Source organism: Oncorhynchus masou, unplaced genomic scaffold (assembly GCF_036934945.1).
Source record: "Oncorhynchus masou masou isolate Uvic2021 unplaced genomic scaffold, UVic_Omas_1.1 unplaced_scaffold_1455, whole genome shotgun sequence".
Taxonomy (NCBI): Eukaryota; Metazoa; Chordata; class Actinopteri; order Salmoniformes; family Salmonidae; genus Oncorhynchus; species Oncorhynchus masou.
In genome coordinates this window covers 12341-34082 of record NW_027004531.1, presented here as the reverse complement: position 1 = coordinate 34082, position 21742 = coordinate 12341, and the positions used below count along the sequence as shown (strand labels likewise).

Below are 21742 nucleotides of genomic sequence, written 5' to 3'. Positions count from 1 at the left end.
AGGCTGATCTGTCTAATCTGTGTTAGAACTAGACAGGTACCCAGGCTGATCTGTCTAATCTGTGTTAGAACTAGACAGGTACCCAGGCTGATCTGTCTAATCTGTGTTAGTAGACAGGTACCCAGGCTGATCTGTCTAATCTGTGTTAGAACTAGACAGGTACCCAGGCTGATCTGTCTAATCTGTGTTAGAACTAGACAGGTACCCAGGCCGATCTGTCTAATCTGTGTTAGAACTAGACAGGTACCCAGGTTGATCTGTCTAATCTGTGTTAGTAGACTGGTACCCAGGCTGATCTGTCTAATCTGTGTTAGTAGACAGGTACCCAGGCTGATCTGTCTAATCTGTGTTAGTAGACAGGTACCCAGGCTGATCTGTCTAATCTGTGTTAGTAGACAGGTACCCAGGCTGATCTGTCTAATCTGTGTTAGAACTAGACAGGTACCCAGGCTGATCTGTCTAATCTGTGTTAGTAGACAGGTACCCAGGCTGATCTGTCTAATCTGTGTTAGTAGACAGGTACCCAGGTTGATCTGTCTAATCTGTGTTAGAACTAGACAGGTACCCAGGCTGATCTGTCTAATCTGTGTTAGTAGACAGGTACCCAGGCTGATCTGTCTAATCTGTGTTAGTAGACAGGTACCCAGGTTGATCTGTCTAATCTGTGTTAGAACTAGACAGGTACCCAGGCTGATCTGTCTAATCTGTGTTAGAACTAGACAGGTACCCAGGCTGATCTGTCTAATCTGTGTTAGTAGACTGGTACCCAGGCCGATCTGTCTAATCTGTGTTAGTAGACAGGTACCCAGGCTGATCTGTCTAATCTGTGTTAGAACTAGACAGGTACCCAGGCCGATCTGTCTAATCTGTGTTAGTAGACTGGTACCCAGGCTGATCTGTCTAATCTGTGTTAGTAGACAGGTACCCAGGCTGATCTGTCTAATCTGTGTTAGAACTAGACAGGTACCCAGGCTGATCTGTCTAATCTGTGTTAGAACTAGACAGGTACCCAGGCTGATCTGTCTAATCTGTGTTAGTAGACAGGTACCCAGGCTGATCTGTCTAATCTGTGTTAGTAGACAGGTACCCAGGCTGATCTGTCTAATCTCTGTTAGAACTAGACAGGTACCCAGGCTGATCTGTCTAATCTGTGTTAGAACTAGACAGGTACCCAGGCTGATCTGTCTAATCTGTGTTAGAACTAGACAGGTACCCAGGCTGATCTGTCTAATCTGTGTTAGAACTAGACAGGTACCCAGGCTGATCTGTCTAATCTGTGTTAGAACTAGACAGGTACCCAGGCTGATCTGTCTAATCTGTGTTAGAACTAGACAGGTACCCAGGCTGATCTGTCTAATCTGTGTTAGTAGACAGGTACCCAGGCTGATCTGTCTAATCTGTGTTAGTAGACAGGTACCCAGGCTGATCTGTCTAATCTGTGTTAGTAGACAGGTACCCAGGCTGATCTGTCTAATCTGTGTTAGAACTAGACAGGTACCCAGGCTGATCTGTCTAATCTGTGTTAGAACTAGACTGGTACCCAGGCTGATCTGTCTAATCTGTGTGAGAACTAGACAGGTACCCAGGCTGATCTGTCTAATCTGTGTTAGAACTAGACTGGTACCCAGGCTGATCTGTCTAATCTGTGTTAGAACTAGACTGGTACCCAGGCTGATCTGTCTAATCTGTGTGAGAACTAGACAGGTACCCAGGCTGATCTGTCTAATCTGTGTTAGTAGACAGGTACCCAGGCTGATCTGTCTAATCTGTGTTAGTAGACAGGTACCCAGGCTGATCTGTCTAATCTGTGTTAGAACTAGACAGGTACCCAGGCTGATCTGTCTAATCTGTGTTAGTAGACAGGTACCCAGGCTGATCTGTCTAATCTGTGTCAGAACTAGACAGGTACCCAGGCTGATCTGTCTAATCTGTGTTAGTAGACAGGTACCCAGGCTGATCTGTCTAATCTGTGTTAGTAGACAGGTACCCAGGCTGATCTGTCTAATCTGTGTTAGAACTAGACAGGTACCCAGGCTGATCTGTCTAATCTGTGTTAGTAGACAGGTACCCAGGCTGATCTGTCTAATCTGTGTTAGAACTAGACTGGTACCCGGCCTGATCTGTCTAATCTGTGTTAGAACTAGACAGGTACCCAGGCTGATCTGTCTAATCTGTGTTAGTAGACAGGTACCCAGGCTGATCTGTCTAATCTGTGTTATTAGACTGGTACCCAGGCTGATCTGTCTAATCTGTGTTAGTAGACAGGTACCCAGGCTGATCTGTCTAATCTGTGTTAGTAGACAGGTACCCAGGCTGATCTGTCTAATCTGTGTCAGAACTAGACAGGTACCCAGGCTGATCTGTCTAATCTGTGTTAGTAGACAGGTACCCAGGCTGATCTGTCTAATCTGTGTTAGAACTAGACAGGTACCCAGGCTGATCTGTCTAATCTCTGTTAGAACTAGACAGGTACCCAGGCTGATCTGTCTAATCTGTGTTAGTAGACAGGTACCCAGGCTGATCTGTCTAATCTGTGTTAGTAGACAGGTACCCAGGCTGACCTGTCTAATCTGTGTTAGTAGACAGGTACCCAGGCTGATCTGTCTAATCTGTGTTAGAACTAGACAGGTACCCAGGCTGATCTGTCTAATCTGTGTTAGAACTAGACAGGTACCCAGGCTGATCTGTCTAATCTGTGTTAGAACTAGACAGGTACCCAGGCTGATCTGTCTAATCTGTGTTAGAACTAGACTGGTACCCAGGCTGATCTGTCTAATCTGTGTTAGAACTAGACAGGTACCCAGGCTGATCTGTCTAATCTGTGTTAGAACTAGACTGGTACCCAGGCTGATCTGTCTAATCTGTGTTAGAACTAGACAGGTACCCAGGCTGATCTGTCTAATCTGTGTTAGAACTAGACAGGTACCCAGGCTGATCTGTCTAATCTGTGTTAGTAGACAGGTACCCAAGCTGATCTGTCTAATCTGTGTTCGTAGACAGGTACCCAGGCTGATCTGTCTAATCTGTGTTAGAACTAGACAGGTACCCAGGCTGATCTGTCTAATCTGTGTTAGTAGACAGGTACCCAGGCTGATCTGTCTAATCTGTGTTAGTAGACAGGTACCCAGGCTGATCTGTCTAATCTGTGTTAGTAGACAGGTACCCAGGCTGATCTGTCTAATCTGTGTTAGAACTAGACAGGTACCCAGGCTGATCTGTCTAATCTGTGTTAGTAGACAGGTACCCAGGCTGATCTGTCTAATCTGTGTTCGTAGACAGGTACTCAGGCTGATTTGTCTAATCTGTGTTAGTAGACAGGTACCCAGGCTGATCTGTCTAATCTGTGTTAGAACTAGACAGGTACCCAGGCTGATCTGTCTAATCTGTGTTAGTAGACAGGTACCCAGGCTGATCTGTCTAATCTGTATTAGTAGACAGGTACCCAGGCTGATCTGTCTAATCTGTGTTAGAACTAGACAGGTACCCAGGCTGATCTGTCTAATCTGTGTTAGAACTAGACAGGTACCCAGGCTGATCTGTCTAATCTGTGTTAGTAGACAGGTACCCAGGCTGATCTGTCTAATCTGTATTAGTAGACAGGTACCCAGGCTGATCTGTCTAATCTGTGTTAGAACTAGACTGGTACCCAGGCTGATCTGTCTAATCTGTGTTAGTAGACAGGTACCCAGGCTGATCTGTCTAATCTGTGTTAGTAGACAGGTACCCAGGCTGATCTGTCTAATCTGTGTTAGAACTAGACTGGTACCCAGGCTGATCTGTCTAATCTGTGTTAGAACTAGACAGGTACCCAGGCTGATCTGTCTAATCTGTGTTAGTAGACAGGTACCCAGGCTGATCTGTCTAATCTGTGTTAGAACTAGACAGGTACCCAGGTTGATCTGTCTAATCTGTGTTAGTAGACAGGTACCCAGGCTGATCTGTCTAATCTGTGTTAGAACTAGACAGGTACCCAGGCTGATCTGTCTAATCTGTGTTAGAACTAGACAGGTACCCAGGCTGATCTGTCTAATCTGTGTTCGTAGACAGGTATCCAGGCTGATCTGTCTAATCTGTGTTAGAACTAGACAGGTACCCAGGCTGATCTGTCTAATCTGTGTTAGAACTAGACAGGTACCCAGGCTGATCTGTCTAATCTGTGTTAGAACTAGACAGGTACCCAGGCTGATCTGTCTAATCTGTATTAGTAGACAGGTACCCAGGCTGATCTGTCTAATCTGTATTAGTAGACAGGTACCCAGGCTGATCTGTCTAATCTGTGTTAGTAGACAGGTACCCAGGCTGATCTGTCTAATCTGTGTTAGAACTAGACAGGTACCCAGGCTGATCTGTCTAATCTGTGTTAGTAGACAGGTACCCAGGCTGATCTGTCTAATCTGTGTTAGAACTAGACAGGTACCCAGGCTGATCTGTCTAATCTGTGTTAGTAGACAGGTACCCAGGCTGATCTGTCTAATCTGTGTTAGAACTAGACAGGTACCCAGGTTGATCTGTCTAATCTGTGTTAGTAGACAGGTACCCAGGCTGATCTGTCTAATCTGTGTTAGAACTAGACAGGTACCCAGGCTGATCTGTCTAATCTGTGTTAGAACTAGACAGGTACCCAGGCTGATCTGTCTAATCTGTGTTCGTAGACAGGTACCCAGGCTGATCTGTCTAATCTGTGTTAGAACTAGACAGGTACCCAGGCTGATCTGTCTAATCTGTGTTAGAACTAGACTGGTACCCAGGCTGATCTGTCTAATCTGTGTTAGAACTAGACAGGTACCCAGGCTGATCTGTCTAATCTGTGTTCGTAGACAGGTACCCAGGCTGATCTGTCTAATCTGTGTTAGAACTAGACAGGTACCCAGGCTGATCTGTCTAATCTGTGTTAGTAGACAGGTACCCAGGCTGATCTGTCTAATCTGTATTAGTAGACAGGTACCCAGGCTGATCTGTCTAATCTGTGTTAGAACTAGACTGGTACCCAGGCTGATCTGTCTAATCTGTGTTAGTAGACAGGTACCCAGGCTGATCTGTCTAATCTGTGTTCGTAGACAGGTACCCAGGCTGATCTGTCTAATCTGTGTTAGAACTAGACAGGTACCCAGGCTGATCTGTCTAATCTGTGTTAGAACTAGACTGGTACCCAGGCTGATCTGTCTAATCTGTGTTAGAACTAGACAGGTACCCAGGCTGATCTGTCTAATCTGTATTAGTAGACAGGTACCCAGGCTGATCTGTCTAATCTGTATTAGTAGACAGGTACCCAGGCTGATCTGTCTAATCTGTGTTAGTAGACAGGTACCCAGGCTGATCTGTCTAATCTGTGTTAGAACTAGACAGGTACCCAGGCTGATCTGTCTAATCTGTGTTAGTAGACAGGTACCCAGGCTGATCTGTCTAATCTGTGTTAGAACTAGACAGGTACCCAGGCTGATCTGTCTAATCTGTGTTAGTAGACAGGTACCCAGGCTGATCTGTCTAATCTGTGTTAGAACTAGACAGGTACCCAGGCTGATCTGTCTAATCTGTGTTAGAACTAGACAGGTACCCAGGCTGATCTGTCTAATCTGTGTTAGAACTAGACAGGTACCCAGGCTGATCTGTCTAATCTGTGTTAGAACTAGACTGGTACCCAGGCTGATCTGTCTAATCTGTGTTAGAACTAGACAGGTACCCAGGCTGATCTGTCTAATCTGTGTTAGTAGACAGGTACCCAGGCTGATCTGTCTAATCTGTGTTAGAACTAGACTGGTACCCAGGCTGATCTGTCTAATCTGTGTTAGTAGACAGGTACCCAGGCTGATCTGTCTAATCTGTGTTAGAACTAGACAGGTACCCAGGCTGATCTGTCTAATCTGTGTTAGTAGACAGGTACCCAGGCTGATCTGTCTAATCTGTGTTAGTAGACAGGTACCCAGGCTGATCTGTCTAATCTGTGTTAGAACTAGACAGGTACCCAGGCTGATCTGTCTAATCTGTGTTAGTAGACAGGTACCCAGGCTGATCTGTCTAATCTGTGTTAGAACTAGACTGGTACCCAGGCTGATCTGTCTAATCTGTGTTAGAACTAGACAGGTACCCAGGCTGATCTGTCTAATCTGTGTTAGTAGACAGGTACCCAGGCTGATCTGTCTAATCTGTGTTAGAACTAGACAGGTACCCAGGCTGATCTGTCTAATCTGTGTTAGTAGACAGGTACCCAGGCTGATCTGTCTAATCTGTGTTAGTAGACAGGTACCCAGGCTGATCTGTCTAATCTGTGTTAGTAGACAGGCACCCAGGCTGATCAGTCTAATCTGTGTTAGAACTAGACAGGTACCCAGGCTGATCAGTCTAATCTGTGTTAGTAGACAGGTACCCAGGCTGATCTGTCTAATCTGTGTTAGAACTAGACAGGTACCCAGGCTGATCTGTCTAATCTGTGTTAGAACTAGACAGGTACCCAGGCTGATCTGTCTAATCTGTGTTAGTAGATAGGTACCCAGGCTGATCTGTCTAATCTGTGTTAGAACTAGACTGGTACCCAGGTTGATCTGTCTAATCTGTGTTAGAACTAGACTGGTAGCCGGCCTGATCTGTCTAATCTGTGTTAGTAGACAGGTACCCAGGCTGATCTGTCTAATCTCTGTTAGAACTAGACTGGTACCCAGGCTGATCTGTCTAATCTGTGTTAGTAGACAGGTACCCAGGCTGATCTGTCTAATCTGTGTTAGTAGACAGGTACCCAGGCTGATCTGTCTAATCTGTGTTAGTAGACTGGTACCCAGGCTGATCTGTCTAATCTGTGTTAGAACTAGACAGGTACCCAGGCTGATCTGTCTAATCTGTGTTAGAACTAGACTGGTACCCAGGCTGATCTGTCTAATCTGTGTTAGTAGACAGGTACCCAGGCTGATCAGTCTAATCTGTGTTAGTAGACAGGTACCCAGGCTGATCTGTCTAATCTGTGTTAGAACTAGACTGGTACCCAGGCTGATCTGTCTAATCTGTGTTAGAAGACTGGAACCCAGGCTGATCTGTCTAATCTGTGTTAGTAGACAGGTACCCAGGCTGATCTGTCTAATCTGTGTTAGTAGGCAGGTACCCAGGCTGATCTGTCTAATCTGTGTTAGAACTAGACAGGTACCCAGGCTGATCTGTCTAATCTGTGTTAGAAGACAGGTACCCAGGCTGATCTGTCTAATCTGTGTTAGTAGACTGGAACCCAGGCTGATCTGTCTAATCTGTGTTAGTAGACAGGTACCCAGGCTGATCTGTCTAATCTGTGTTAGAACTAGACAGGTACCCAGGCTGATCTGTCTAATCTGTGTTAGTAGACAGGTACCCAGGCTGATCTGTCTAATCTGTGTTAGAACTAGACAGGTACCCAGGCTGATCAGTCTAATCTGTGTTAGTAGACAGGTACCCAGGCTGATCTGTCTAATCTGTGTTAGTAGACAGGTACCCAGGCTGATCTGTCTAATCTGTGTTAGAACTAGACAGGTACCCAGGCTGATCAGTCTAATCTGTGTTAGTAGACAGGTAGCCGGCCTGATCTGTCTAATCTGTGTTAGTAGACAGGTACCCAGGCCGATCTGTCTAATCTGTGTTAGTAGACAGGTACCCAGGCTGATCTGTCTAATCTGTGTTAGTAGACAGGTACCCAGGCTGATCTGTCTAATCTGTGTTAGAACTAGACAGGTACCCAGGCTGATCTGTCTAATCTGTGTTAGAACTAGACAGGTACCCAGGCTGATCTGTCTAATCTGTGTTAGTAGACAGGTACCCAGGCTGATCTGTCTAATCTGTGTTAGTAGACAGGTACCCAGGCTGATCTGTCTAATCTGTGTTAGTAGACTGGTACTCAGGCTGATCTGTCTAATCTGTGTTAGTAGACAGGTACCCAGGCTGATCTGTCTAATCTGTGTTAGTAGACAGGTACCCAGGCTGATCTGTCTAATCTGTGTTAGTAGACAGGAACCCAGGCTGATCTGTCTAATCTGTGTTAGTAGACAGGTACCCAGGCTGATCTGTCTAATCTGTGTTAGAACTAGACAGGTACCCAGGCTGATCTGTCTAATCTGTGTTAGTAGATAGGTACCCAGGCTGATCTGTCTAATCTGTGTTAGTAGACAGGTACCCAGTCTAATCTGTCACAACGTTGACAGTCATGCGACCCTCTCCTGTAGTGGTGTGGCTGTTCCCCCTGTATCAGGCACCTCATCAGCAGCCTGCACGATGGCATCGGCCAGCCTCGGGTCCAGTCCGTAGTCCTTGTTGACCTCTGCAGCAGCCCTCTTCAGAATCCCAAAGGCTTTGATCACCTGGATCTGTTGGACACCAAAGACAGTAGTGAGGACGTGTGGCGCTACGATGATTTCACTGATACACTACGATACGCCGGATACAGGAAGTAACCTTTAGTCTGATCTGAATCTGGGGGGAAATAGGACAGGAAATTGTTGCAAGGATGTGTGTCCAATTTGTAGCGAGAGCTAGCTACAATGATCCCCCGAGACATGGTGGGACGGGTGACCTACAGCCACAGGGATCCACAGCCATGTCGCAGGGCTCAAGCTACACCTTGATAGATGGAAGTGGCACCTAGTCTGAACTTACTGGCATTCTCTCCGACGGTCCTCCGATCTTGAAGTTCATGGTGGATCTGACAGTCTGAGCACCATAGTACTTGTCAACGGGAACCTTCAGCTCCCCGAAGGTGTCTGCCTCAATTCTGTACTCTGAAGACTGAACAACAACATTGACACAGTCAAATAGCAAAGATGAAAAGTTATTCTGGGTTACTATATGGTTATTTGGTTAGAGAGGCATAGTCTCAACAACAACAACAACAAAAAGTAGTAGCTAGCTATAGACTTGTTTTGTTGACATTTGAAAGATAAAATCTGAACAACAGAACGGTTGTTTCTCTGGCTGACCTATCAGGTGTTTAGATACAGAACTCCTAGCTAATTGTAGGTAAACAAATCACTACGCAGCCATTTGCTCTGTGCCAGCGGTAGTGTTGGTATGCAGTTTGCCAAGTACCTCGACTCCTCCACGGAGTTGAGAGTAGACAGTTTATTAATGAACCTCTAGGGCTGTGGAAGTCATGACATTAAGGCAGCAGGTTATTAATGAACCTCTAGCGCTGTGGAGGTCATGACATTAAGGCAGCAGGTTATTAATGAACCTCTAGGGCTGTGGAGGTCACGACATTAAGGCAGCAGGTTATTAATGAACCTCTAGGGCTGTGGAGGTCATGACATTAAGACAGCAGGTTATTAATGAACCTCTAGGGCTGTGGAGGTCATGACATTAAGGCAGCAGGTTATTAATGAACCTCTAGGGCTGTGGAGGTCATGACATTAAGGCAGCAGGTTATTAATGAACCTCTAGGGCTGTGGAGGTCACGACATTAAGGCAGCAGGTTATTAATGAACCTCTAGGGCTGTGGAGGTCATGACATTAAGACAGCAGGTTATTAATGAACCTCTAGGGCTGTGGAGGTCATGACATTAAGGCAGCAGGTTATTAATGAACCTCTAGGGCTGTGGAGGTCATGACATTAAGACAGCAGGTTATTAATGAACCTCTAGGGCTGTGGAGGTCATGACATTAAGGCAGCAGGTTATTAATGAACCTCTAGGGCTGTGGAGGTCACGACATTAAGGCAGCAGGTTATTAATGAACCTCTAGGGCTGTGGAGGTCATGACATTAAGGCAGCAGGTTATTAATGAACCTCTAGCGCTGTGGAGGTCATGACATTAAGGCAGCAGGTTATTAATGAACCTCTAGCGCTGTGGAGGTCACGACATTAAGGCAGCAGGTTATTAATGAACCTCTAGCGCTGTGGAGGTCATGACATTAAGGCAGCAGGTTATTAATGAACCTCTAGGGCTGTGGAGGTCATGACATTAAGGCAGCAGGTTATTAATGAACCTCTAGGGCTGTGGAGGTCATGACATTAAGGCAGCAGGTTATTAATGAACCTCTAGGGCTGTGGAGGTCATGACATTAAGGCAGCAGGTTATTAATGAACCTCTAGGGCTGTGGAGGTCATGACATTAAGGCAGCAGGTTATTAATGAACCTCTAGGGCTGTGGAGGTCATGACATTAAGGCAGCAGGTTATTAATGAACCTCTTGGGCTGTGGAGGTCACGACATTAAGACAGCAGGTTATTAATGAACCTCTAGGGCTGTGGAGGTCACGACATTAAGGAGCAGGTTATTAATGAACCTCTAGGGCTGTGGAGGTCATGACATTAAGGCAGCAGGTTATTAATGAACCTCTAGGGCTGTGGAGGTCATGACATTAAGGCAGCAGGTTATTAATGAACCTCTAGGGCTGTGGAGGTCATGACATTAAGGCAGCAGGTTATTAATGAACCTCTAGGGCTGTGGAGGTCACGACATTAAGGCAGCAGGTTATTAATGAACCTCTAGGGCTGTGGAGGTCATGACATTAAGGCAGCAGGTTATTAATGAACCTCTAGGGCTGTGGAGGTCATGACATTAAGGCAGCAGGTTATTAATGAACCTCTAGGGCTGTGGAGGTCATGACATTAAGGCAGCAGGTTATTAATGAACCTCTAGGGCTGTGGAGGTCATGACATTAAGACAGCAGTGTATTAATGAACCTCTAGGGCTGTGGAGGTCATGACATTAAGGCAGCAGGTTATTAATGAACCTCTAGGGCTGTGGAGGTCACGACATTAAGGCAGCAGGTTATTAATGAACCTCTAGGGCTGTGGAGGTCACGACATTAAGACAGCAGGTTATTAATGAACCTCTAGGGCTGTGGAGGTCACGACATTAAGGCAGCAGGTTATTAATGAACCTCTAGGGCTGTGGAGGTCACGACATTAAGGCAGCAGGTTATTAATGAACCTCTAGGGCTGTGGAGGTCACGACATTAAGGCAGCAGGTTATTAATGAACCTCTAGGGCTGTGGAGGTCATGACATTAAGGCAGCAGGTTATTAATGAACCTCTAGGGCTGTGGAGGTCATGACATTAAGGCAGCAGGTTATTAATGAACCTCTAGGGCTGTGGAGGTCATGACATTAAGGCAGCGGGTTATTAATGAACCTCTAGGGCTGTGGAGGTCATGACATTAAGGCAGCAGGTTATTAATGAACCTCTAGGGCTGTGGAGGTCATGACATTAAGGCAGCAGGTTATTAATGAACCTCTAGGGCTGTGGAGGTCATGACATTAAGACAGCAGGTTATTAATGAACCTCTAGGGCTGTGGAGGTCATGACATTAAGGCAGCAGGTTATTAATGAACCTCTAGGGCTGTGGAGGTCATGACATTAAGGCAGCAGGTTATTAATGAACCTCTAGGGCTGTGGAGGTCATGATATTAAGGCAGCAGGTTATTAATAACCTCTAGGGCTGTGGAGGTCATGACATTAAGGCAGCAGGTTATTAATGAACCTCTAGGGCTGTGGAGGTCATGACATTAAGACAGCAGGTTATTAATGAACCTCTAGGGCTGTGGAGGTCATGACATTAAGACAGCAGGTTATTAATGAACCTCTAGGGCTGTGGAGGTCATGACATTAAGACAGCAGGTTATTAATGAACCTCTAGGGCTGTGGAGGTCATGACATTAAGACAGCAGGTTATTAATGAACCTCTAGGGCTGTGGAGGTCATGACATTAAGGCAGCAGGTTATTAATGAACCTCTAGGGCTGTGGAGGTCATGACATTAAGGCAGCAGGTTATTAATGAACCTCTAGGGCTGTGGAGGTCATGACATTAAGGCAGCAGGTTATTAATAACCTCTAGGGCTGTGGAGGTCATGACATTAAGGCAGCAGGTTATTAATGAACCTCTAGGGCTGTGGAGGTCATGACATTAAGACAGCAGGTTATTAATGAACCTCTAGGGCTGTGGAGGTCATGACATTAAGGCAGCAGGTTATTAATGAACCTCTAGGGCTGTGGAGGTCATGACATTAAGGCAGCAGGTTATTAATGAACCTCTAGGGCTGTGGAGGTCATGACATTAAGGCAGCAGGTTATTAATGAACCTCTAGGGCTGTGGAGGTCATGACATTAAGGCAGCAGGTTATTAATGAACCTCTAGGGCTGTGGAGGTCATGACATTAAGGCAGCAGGTTATTAATGAACCTCTAGGGCTGTGGAGGTCATGACATTAAGACAGCAGGTTATTAATGAACCTCTAGGGCTGTGGAGGTCATGACATTAAGGCAGCAGGTTATTAATGAACCTCTAGGGCTGTGGAGGTCACGACATTAAGGCAGCAGGTTATTAATGAACCTCTAGGGCTGTGGAGGTCACGACATTAAGGCAGCAGGTTATTAATGAACCTCTAGGGCTGTGGAGGTCATGACATTAAGGCAGCAGGTTATTAATGAACCTCTAGGGCTGTGGAGGTCATGACATTAAGGCAGCAGGTTATTAATGAACCTCTAGGGCTGTGGAGGTCATGACATTAAGACAGCAGGTTATTAATGAACCTCTAGGGCTGTGGAGGTCACGACATTAAGGCAGCAGGTTATTAATGAACCTCTAGGGCTGTGGAGGTCACGACATTAAGGCAGCAGGTTATTAATGAACCTCTAGGGCTGTGGAGGTCATGACATTAAGGCAGCAGGTTATTAATGAACCTCTAGGGCTGTGGAGGTCACGACATTAAGGCAGCAGGTTATTAATGAACCTCTAGGGCTGTGGAGGTCACGACATTAAGGCAGCAGGTTATTAATGAACCTCTAGGGCTGTGGAGGTCATGACATTAAGGCAGCAGGTTATTAATGAACCTCTAGGGCTGTGGAGGTCACGACATTAAGGCAGCAGGTTATTAATGAACCTCTAGGGCTGTGGAGGTCACGACATTAAGGCAGCAGGTTATTAATGAACCTCTAGGGCTGTGGAGGTCACGACATTAAGGCAGCAGGTTATTAATGAACCTCTAGGGCTGTGGAGGTCATGACATTAAGGCAGCAGGTTATTAATGAACCTCTAGGGCTGTGGAGGTCACGACATTAAGGCAGCAGGTTATTAATGAACCTCTAGGGCTGTGGAGGTCATGACATTAAGGCAGCAGGTTATTAATGAACCTCTAGGGCTGTGGAGGTCACGACATTAAGGCAGCAGGTTATTAATGAACCTCTAGGGCTGTGGAGGTCATGACATTAAGGCAGCAGGTTATTAATGAACCTCTAGGGCTGTGGAGGTCATGACATTAAGGCAGCAGGTTATTAATGAACCTCTAGGGCTGTGGAGGTCATGACATTAAGACAGCAGGTTATTAATGAACCTCTAGGGCTGTGGAGGTCATGACATTAAGGCAGCGGGTTATACCTCTAGGGCTGTGGAGGTCACGACATTAAGGCAGCAGGTTATTAATGAACCTCTAGGGCTGTGGAGGTCACGACATTAAGACAGCAGGTTATTAATGAACCTCTAGGGCTGTGGAGGTCATGACATTAAGGCAGCAGGTTATTAATGAACCTCTAGGGCTGTGGAGGTCATGACATTAAGGCAGCAGGTTATTAATGAACCTCTAGGGCTGTGGAGGTCATGACATTAAGGCAGCAGGTTATTAATCGTTAAATCAAATGTTGAGCATCTCCATACAAGCCACTGATGCCTTTGAAACATCTACAGTTTTTTTTAAGTTGAATAATTCAATGTAATATACACCATCACAACATAGCCATTACATATTTTGGTCATTATGATATGAAGAAAATGTATTTCAGAACTACAGAATATGAGTTGGGCTACTGTATGTTATCTGACTATGTTCCATGATATCGGGCTGTAGACTAGTTCATTTATCAGATTAGATACTGTATGTTATCTGGCTATAGACTGTAGACTAGTTCATTTATCAGACTAGATACTGTATGTTATCTGACTATAGACTAGTTCATTTATCAGATTAGATACTGTATGTTATCTGGCTATAGACTAGTTCATTTATCAGATTAGATACTGTATGTTATCTGGCTATAGACTAGTTCATTTATCAGATTAGATACTGTATGTTATCTGGCTATAGACTAGTTCATTTATTAGACTAGATACTGTATGTTATCTGGCTATAGACTGTAGACTAGTTCATTTATCAGACTAGATACTGTATGTTATCTGACTATAGACTAGTTCATTTATCAGATTAGATACTGTATGTTATCTGGCTATAGACTAGTTCATTTATCAGACTAGATACTGTATGTTATCTGACTATAGACTAGTTCATTTAGCAGACTAGATACTGTATGTTATCTGGCTATAGACTAGTTCATTTATCAGACTAGATACTGTATGTTATCTGACTATAGACTAGTTCATTTATCAGATTAGATACTGTATGTTATCTGGCTATAGACTAGTTCATTTATCAGACTAGATACTGTATGTTATCTGACTATAGACTAGTTCATTTAGCAGACTAGATACTGTATGTTATCTGGCTATAGACTAGTTCATTTATCAGACTAGATACTGTATGTTATCTGACTATAGACTAGTTCATTTATCTGACTAGATACTGTATGTTATCTGGCTATAGACTGTAGACTAGTTCATTTATCAGATTAGATACTGTATGTTATCTGGCTATAGACTAGTTCATTTATCAGATTAGATACTGTATGTTATCTGACTATAGACTAGTTCATTTATCTGACTAGATACTGTATGTTATCTGGCTATAGACTAGTTCATTTATCAGACTAGATACTGTATGTTATCAGACTAGATACTGTATGTTATCTGGCTATAGACTAGTTCATTTATCAGACTAGATACTGTATGTTATCAGATTAGATACTGTATGTTATCTGGCTATAGACTAGTTCATTTATTAGACTAGATACTGTATGTTATCTGACTATAGACTAGTTCATTTATCAGACTAGATACTGTATGTTATCTGACTATGTTCCATGATATCGGGCTGTAGACTAGTTCATTTATCAGACTAGATACTGTGTGTTATCTGGCTATAGACTAGTTCATTTATCAGACTAGATACTGTATGTTATCTGGCTATAGACTGTAGACTAGTTCATTTAGCAGACTAGATACTGTATGTTATCTGGCTGTAGGCTAGTTCATTTATCAGATTAGATACTGTATGTTATCTGGCTATAGACTGTAGACTAGTTCATTTATCAGACTAGATACTGTATGTTATCTGGCTATAGACTGTAGACTAGTTCATTTATCAGACTAGATACTGTATGTTATCTGGCTATAGGCTAGTTCATTTATCAGACTAGATACTGTATGTTATCTGGCTATAGACTAGTTCATTTATCAGATTAGATACTGTATGTTATCTGGCTGTAGACTAGTTCATTTATCTGACTAGATACTGTATGTTATCTGGCTGTAGGCTAGTTCATTTATCAGATTAGATACTGTATGTTATCTGGCTATAGACTGTATGTTATCTGGCTATAGGCTAGTTCATTTATCAGATTAGATACTGTATGTTATCTGGCTGTAGACTAGTTCATTTATCTGACTAGATACTGTATGTTATCTGGCTATAGACTAGTTCATTTATCAGACTAGATACTGTATGTTATCTGGCTGTAGACTAGTTCATTTATCTGACTAGATACTGTATGTTATCTGGCTGTAGACTAGTTCATTTATCAGATTAGATACTGTATGTTATCTGGCTGTAGACTAGTTCATTTATCTGACTAGATACTGTATGTTATCTGGCTATAGACTAGTTCATTTATCAGACTAGATACTGTATGTTATCTGGCTGTAGACTAGTTCATTTATCTGACTAGATACTGTATGTTATCTGACTATAGACTAGTTCATTTATCAGATTAGATACTGTATGTTATCTGGCTATAGACTAGTTCATTTATCAGATTAGATACTGTATGTTATCTGGCTATAGACTAGTTCATTTATCAGACTAGATACTGTATGTTATCTGGCTATAGACTAGTTCATTTATCAGACTAGATACTGTATGTTATCTGGCTATAGACTGTAGACTAGTTCATTTATCAGATTAGATACTGTATGTTATCTGGCTATAGACTAGTTCATTTATCAGACTAGATACTGTATGTTATCTGGCTATAGACTAGTTCATTTAGCAGACTAGATACTGTATGTTATCTGACTATAGACTAGTTCATTTATCAGACTAGATACTGTATGTTATCTGACTATAGACTAGTTCATTTATCAGATTAGATACTGTATGTTATCTGGCTATAGACTAGTTCATTTATCAGATTAGATACTGTATGTTATCTGACTATAGACTAGTTCATTTATCAGACTAGATACTGTATGTTATCTGACTATGTTCCATGATATCGGGCTGTAGACTAGTTCATTTATTAGACTAGATACTGTATGTTATCTGGCTATAGACTGTAGACTAGTTCATTTATTAGACTAGATACTGTATGTTATCTGACTATAGACTAGTTCATTTATCAGACTAGATACTGTATGTTATCTGACTGTAGACTAGTTCATTTAGCAGACTAGATACTGTATGTTATCTGGCTGTAGACTAGTTCATTTATCAGACTAGAGACTGTATGTTATCTGGCTATAGACTATAGACTAGTTCATTTATCAGATTAGATACTGTATGTTATCTGGCTGTAGACTAGTTCATTTATCAGACTAGAGACTGTATGTTATCTGGCTATAGACTATAGACTAGTTCATTTATTAGACTAGATACTGTATGTTATCTGGCTATAGACTGTAGACTAGTTCATTTATCAGACTAGATACTGTATGTTATCTGGCTATAGACTAGTTCATTTATCAGACTAGATACTGTATGTTATCTGGTTATAGACTAGTTCATTTATCAGACTAGATACTGTATGTTATCTGACTATAGACTGTAGACTAGTTCATTTATCTGACTAGATACTGTATGTTATCTGACTATAGACTGTAGACTAGTTCATTTATCTGACTAGATACTGTATGTTATCTGGCTATAGACTAGTTCATTTATCTGACTAGATACTGTATGTTATCTGGCTATAGACTAGTTCATTTAGCTGACTAGATACTGTATGTTATCTGGCTATATTCCATGATATAGGGCTGTAGACTTAATCATTTAGCTGACAACATTTATGCAACATAGCTGACATTTATGCTTAACAATCCTGTGACATTATTTTATAGTGAAGAATTTAATTTACCTGAATAAAACAGAAATTATCTTTTCCCCATTGTGGAGCGAGTGTGCATATGAAGAGGCTATGTTGAGCATAAAAGACACGAGTTATTTGGCAACTTTAGTTGTGAATGATACAAACCTTAGAAATCACAACATACATGGGCTGCATGGTGCAAATATAGGCGTTGGATGATTTAAGAAAGTAGCAGAAAAACAGCTTGCAGCTGTTTTCTCATCGAGTGATGACATTTTCACCCAACAGACATACTGTCAATTTAATGTGGTCTTCACTAATATGTATAATGAGTTTAGATTTAGAGTGGCCCACTACGTAATGTGCAGGAACAGCTGCAGGGGCTAAGACATGTAATCTGTAGACACTGGAATAGCGAATGGAGGCTGTGCTCATTCCCGCCCGTCCGTTTCGTAGGCTACTTTGGTTTTAGAAACAGAGCATGTGCTTTGAGATATAAATATATATTTATAAATCTCATTTCCCTCCACGCATCAACCACTGTTTGAGGAGCTCTCGCTGCCCGACAGGAGACATCCCAACTCTGTATACGGGGGCCTCTCCGACCTCCAGTCAGCTACCCGGTGCTTCACTTGGGAAACCAAGTGAAATCTGTACGGTAGCATCGATAGTAAGATGTTTTTCGCAAACAAAATATATTTCCCTAAACAGTTGACAGGCAGTCTGCCCACTCGAGTAAAACTTTACTCATACTTGAGTCAAATTAAAAGAAAATATGACTCACCCAGTAAAATACTACATGAGTAAGAGTCAAACTATTTGGTTATAAAATGTACTTAAGCATCAAAAGTAAAAGTATAAATAATTTTTAATTCCTTATATTAAGACGACACAATTTTCTTATTTAATTATTATTCTTTATTATTTGTCCTGTACTTTTGGGTGTCAGGGAAAATGTAAGGAGTAAAAATGACATTATTTTATATAGGAATGTGGTGGAGTAAAATTAAAAGTTGTCAAAAAATATAATTAAAATAAAGTACAGATACTATTTTTACTTTAAGTACTTTACACCACTGAGCAGAGCCAGTCCACTATGCATAATAAAAGTCCATACTCAAAGGCGAGTGCTCATGTTTAATTTTGGAGTATAGGCCATATCAATGTACCAAAGACATCTTAAATCAGTTTTGTTTTGTGTTTCTCTACACTTGGTAATATGTGGAAGGCTATGTACGGTATAACAGCACTATCGTCTTTTTAATTCAGGGTTTTTCTTTCGGCTTGGGCTCATACGTCTATGGATAATATAAACTCCATGTTTATGGTTGTTTTGAATGAATCTTCACAGTCCCCAAGTCCAGAACAGACTATGGGAGGGGCACAGTACTACATAGAGCCACGACCACATGGAACTCTATTCCACAGTACTACATAGAGCCACGACCACATGGAACTCTATTCCACAGTACTACATAGAGCCACGACCACATGGAACTCTATTCCACAGTACTACATAGAGCCACGACCACATGGAACTCTATTCCACAGTACTACATAGAGCCACGACCACATGGAACTCTATTCCACAGTACTACATAGAGCCACGACCACATGGAACTCTATTCCACAGTACTACATAGAGCCACGACCACATGGAACTCTATTCCACAGTACTACATAGAGCCACGACCACATGGAACTCTATTCCACAGTACTACATAGAGCCACGACCACATGGAACTCTATTCCACAGTACTACATAGAGCCACGACCACATGGAACTCTATTCCACAGTACTACATAGAGCCACGACCACATGGAACTCTATTCCACAGTACTACATAGAGCCACGACCACATGGAACTCTATTCCACAGTACTACATAGAGCCACGACCACATGGAACTCTATTCCACAGTACTACATAGAGCCACGACCACATGGAACTCTATTCCACAGTACTACATAGAGCCACGACCACATGGAACTCTATTCCACAGTACTACATAGAGCCACGACCACATGGAACTCTATTCCACAGTACTACATAGAGCCACGACCACATGGAACTCTATTCCACAGTACTACATAGAGCCACGACCACATGGAACTCTATTCCACAGTACTACATAGAGCCACGACCACATGGAACTCTATTCCACAGTACTACATAGAGCCACGACCACATGGAACTCTATTCCACAGTACTACATAGAGCCACGACCACATGGAACTCTATTCCACAGTACTACATAGAGCCACGACCACATGGAACTCTATTCCACAGTACTACATAGAGCCACGACCACATGGAACTCTATTCCACAGTACTACATAGAGCCACGACCACATGGAACTCTATTCCACAGTACTACATAGAGCCACGACCACATGGAACTCTATTCCACAGTACTACATAGAGCCACGACCACATGGAACTCTATTCCACAGTACTACATAGAGCCACGACCACATGGAACTCTATTCCACAGTACTACATAGAGCCACGACCACATGGAACTCTATTCCACAGTACTACATAGAGCCACGACCACATGGAACTCTATTCCACAGTACTACATAGAGCCACGACCACATGGAACTCTATTCCACAGTACTACATAGAGCCACGACCACATGGAACTCTATTCCACAGTACTACATAGAGCCACGACCACATGGAACTCTATTCCACAGTACTACATAGAGCCACGACCACATGGAACTCTATTCCACAGTACTACATAGAGCCACGACCACATGGAACTCTATTCCACAGTACTACATAGAGCCACGACCACATGGAACTCTATTCCACAGTACTACATAGAGCCACGACCACATGGAACTCTATTCCACAGTACTACATAGAGCCACGACCACATGGAACTCTATTCCACAGTACTACATAGAGCCACGACCACATGGAACTCTATTCCACAGTACTACATAGAGCCACGACCACATGGAACTCTATTCCACAGTACTACATAGAGCCACGACCACATGGAACTCTATTCCACAGTACTACATAGAGCCACGACCACATGGAACTCTATTCCACAGTACTACATAGAGCCACGACCACATGGAACTCTATTCCACAGTACTACATAGAGCCACGACCACATGGAACTCTATTCCACAGTACTACATAGAGCCACGACCACATGGAACTCTATTCCACAGTACTACATAGAGCCACGACCACATGGAACTCTATTCCACAGTACTACATAGAGCCACGACCACATGGAACTCTATTCCACAGTACTACATAGAGCCACGACCACATGGAACTCTATTCCACAGTACTACATAGAGCCACGACCACATGGAACTCTATTCCACAGTACTACATAGAGCCATGACTACATGGAACTCTATTCTACAGTACTACATAGAGCCACGACCACATGGAACTCTATTCCACAGTACTACATAGAGCCATGACTACATGGAACTCTATTCTACAGTACTACATAGAGCCATGACTACATGGAACTCTATTCCACATCAAGTAACTAACAAAAGCAGTAATCTCTGATTTAAGAAACAGATAAAAATACACTTCATTGAACATTGAGGACTTTAGACACACACACACACACACACACACACACACACACACCTGGATTGTGTTGTAGTAGAGCAGTGGCCGGAGGGCACACAATGTATTGTGAAATCTGTTGTAAAAATTTATTTTAATTTTTTTTTAAAGGTATTATTATGTATATTACTGCCTTAATTTTTGCTGGACCAGAGGAAGAGTAGCGGCTGCCTTGTACAGTCTGACTTGTGATGGGACTGTTCACCAAAAGTGAGCCTTCATGTTAGATTCCTAGGGGCTACTTTCACCAACTACCTCGTACCCCTCTACACATTGACTCGCTAAGTCACTCCTTGTATAGCCTCGTTATTGCTATTTTATTGAGTAACGTTAACTATTTGCTTTTTATTTTTTTATTTAAGACATTGTACTTACGTTTTTACTCTGTATTGTTGGTTAAGGGCTCGTAAATAATTGTTCCACGGTCAAATCTACACCTGTTGTATTCGGCGCAAGTGACAAATACAATTTGAACTCCGTGTTTACTTGGTAAGTTATGCAGTGAAAGTTAGCCAGTTAGCAGATAGTTGTAAACTGACTTTGACCTTCTGCCAGCCTGACAAGATAACATTAGCCAAATGACAAGCTTGCTACCAGAATATTGCTGTGAATACTTGTGTTTCTCTTGTTTGACAGACTGCGGTTGTCCTAAAAACAGCATTACTACATTCATGTAAAGCTAGATAGCAAGATGGCTAACTATTCATTTGAGCTAGTACCACTAACTAACCAGTTAGCTTGGCTAACTAATAAGGTCATTTGCAGGGCCTGCGATGGGACTAACAACTGACTGTAACCTCCGAGAAGACCCCAAAACGTACCATTCTGGAGGAGATGACTGCAGGACTGTGCTTTGTGTTGGAAAGGCTCCTCGGCAACGCCTGGAGGTTGCAGTTAAATCGCAGGACGTTTCTCAAAGAGAGATACATTGCGTTATTCACTCAGCTGTCCCTTCAGACCAGGGCGGAACTAAACATGAGCCAACTACACGTCTGTGTT

The 21742-nt window shown here is 42.9% G+C and overlaps 1 protein-coding gene across 2 annotated transcripts in view; it reads right to left on the bottom strand.

The window, feature by feature from the left end:
• Positions 1-21742, bottom strand: part of LOC135530903 (fumarate hydratase, mitochondrial-like) — a 53652-nt gene extending 31910 nt beyond the window's left edge. Inside the window, exons 1-3 of one of the 2 annotated variants that reach the window (XM_064959074.1) lie at positions 21565-21742; positions 8605-8733; positions 8205-8315 (exon numbers count right to left, since the gene is read on the bottom strand). In XM_064959074.1, the coding sequence (XP_064815146.1) occupies positions 8205-8315; positions 8605-8733; positions 21565-21672 (348 nt within the window). In that variant the 5' untranslated portion in view covers positions 21673-21742. Of the gene's footprint in view, positions 1-8125; positions 8316-8604; positions 8734-21564 lie in introns of those variants that run through there. The other variant, XM_064959075.1, reaches the window with a different exon arrangement.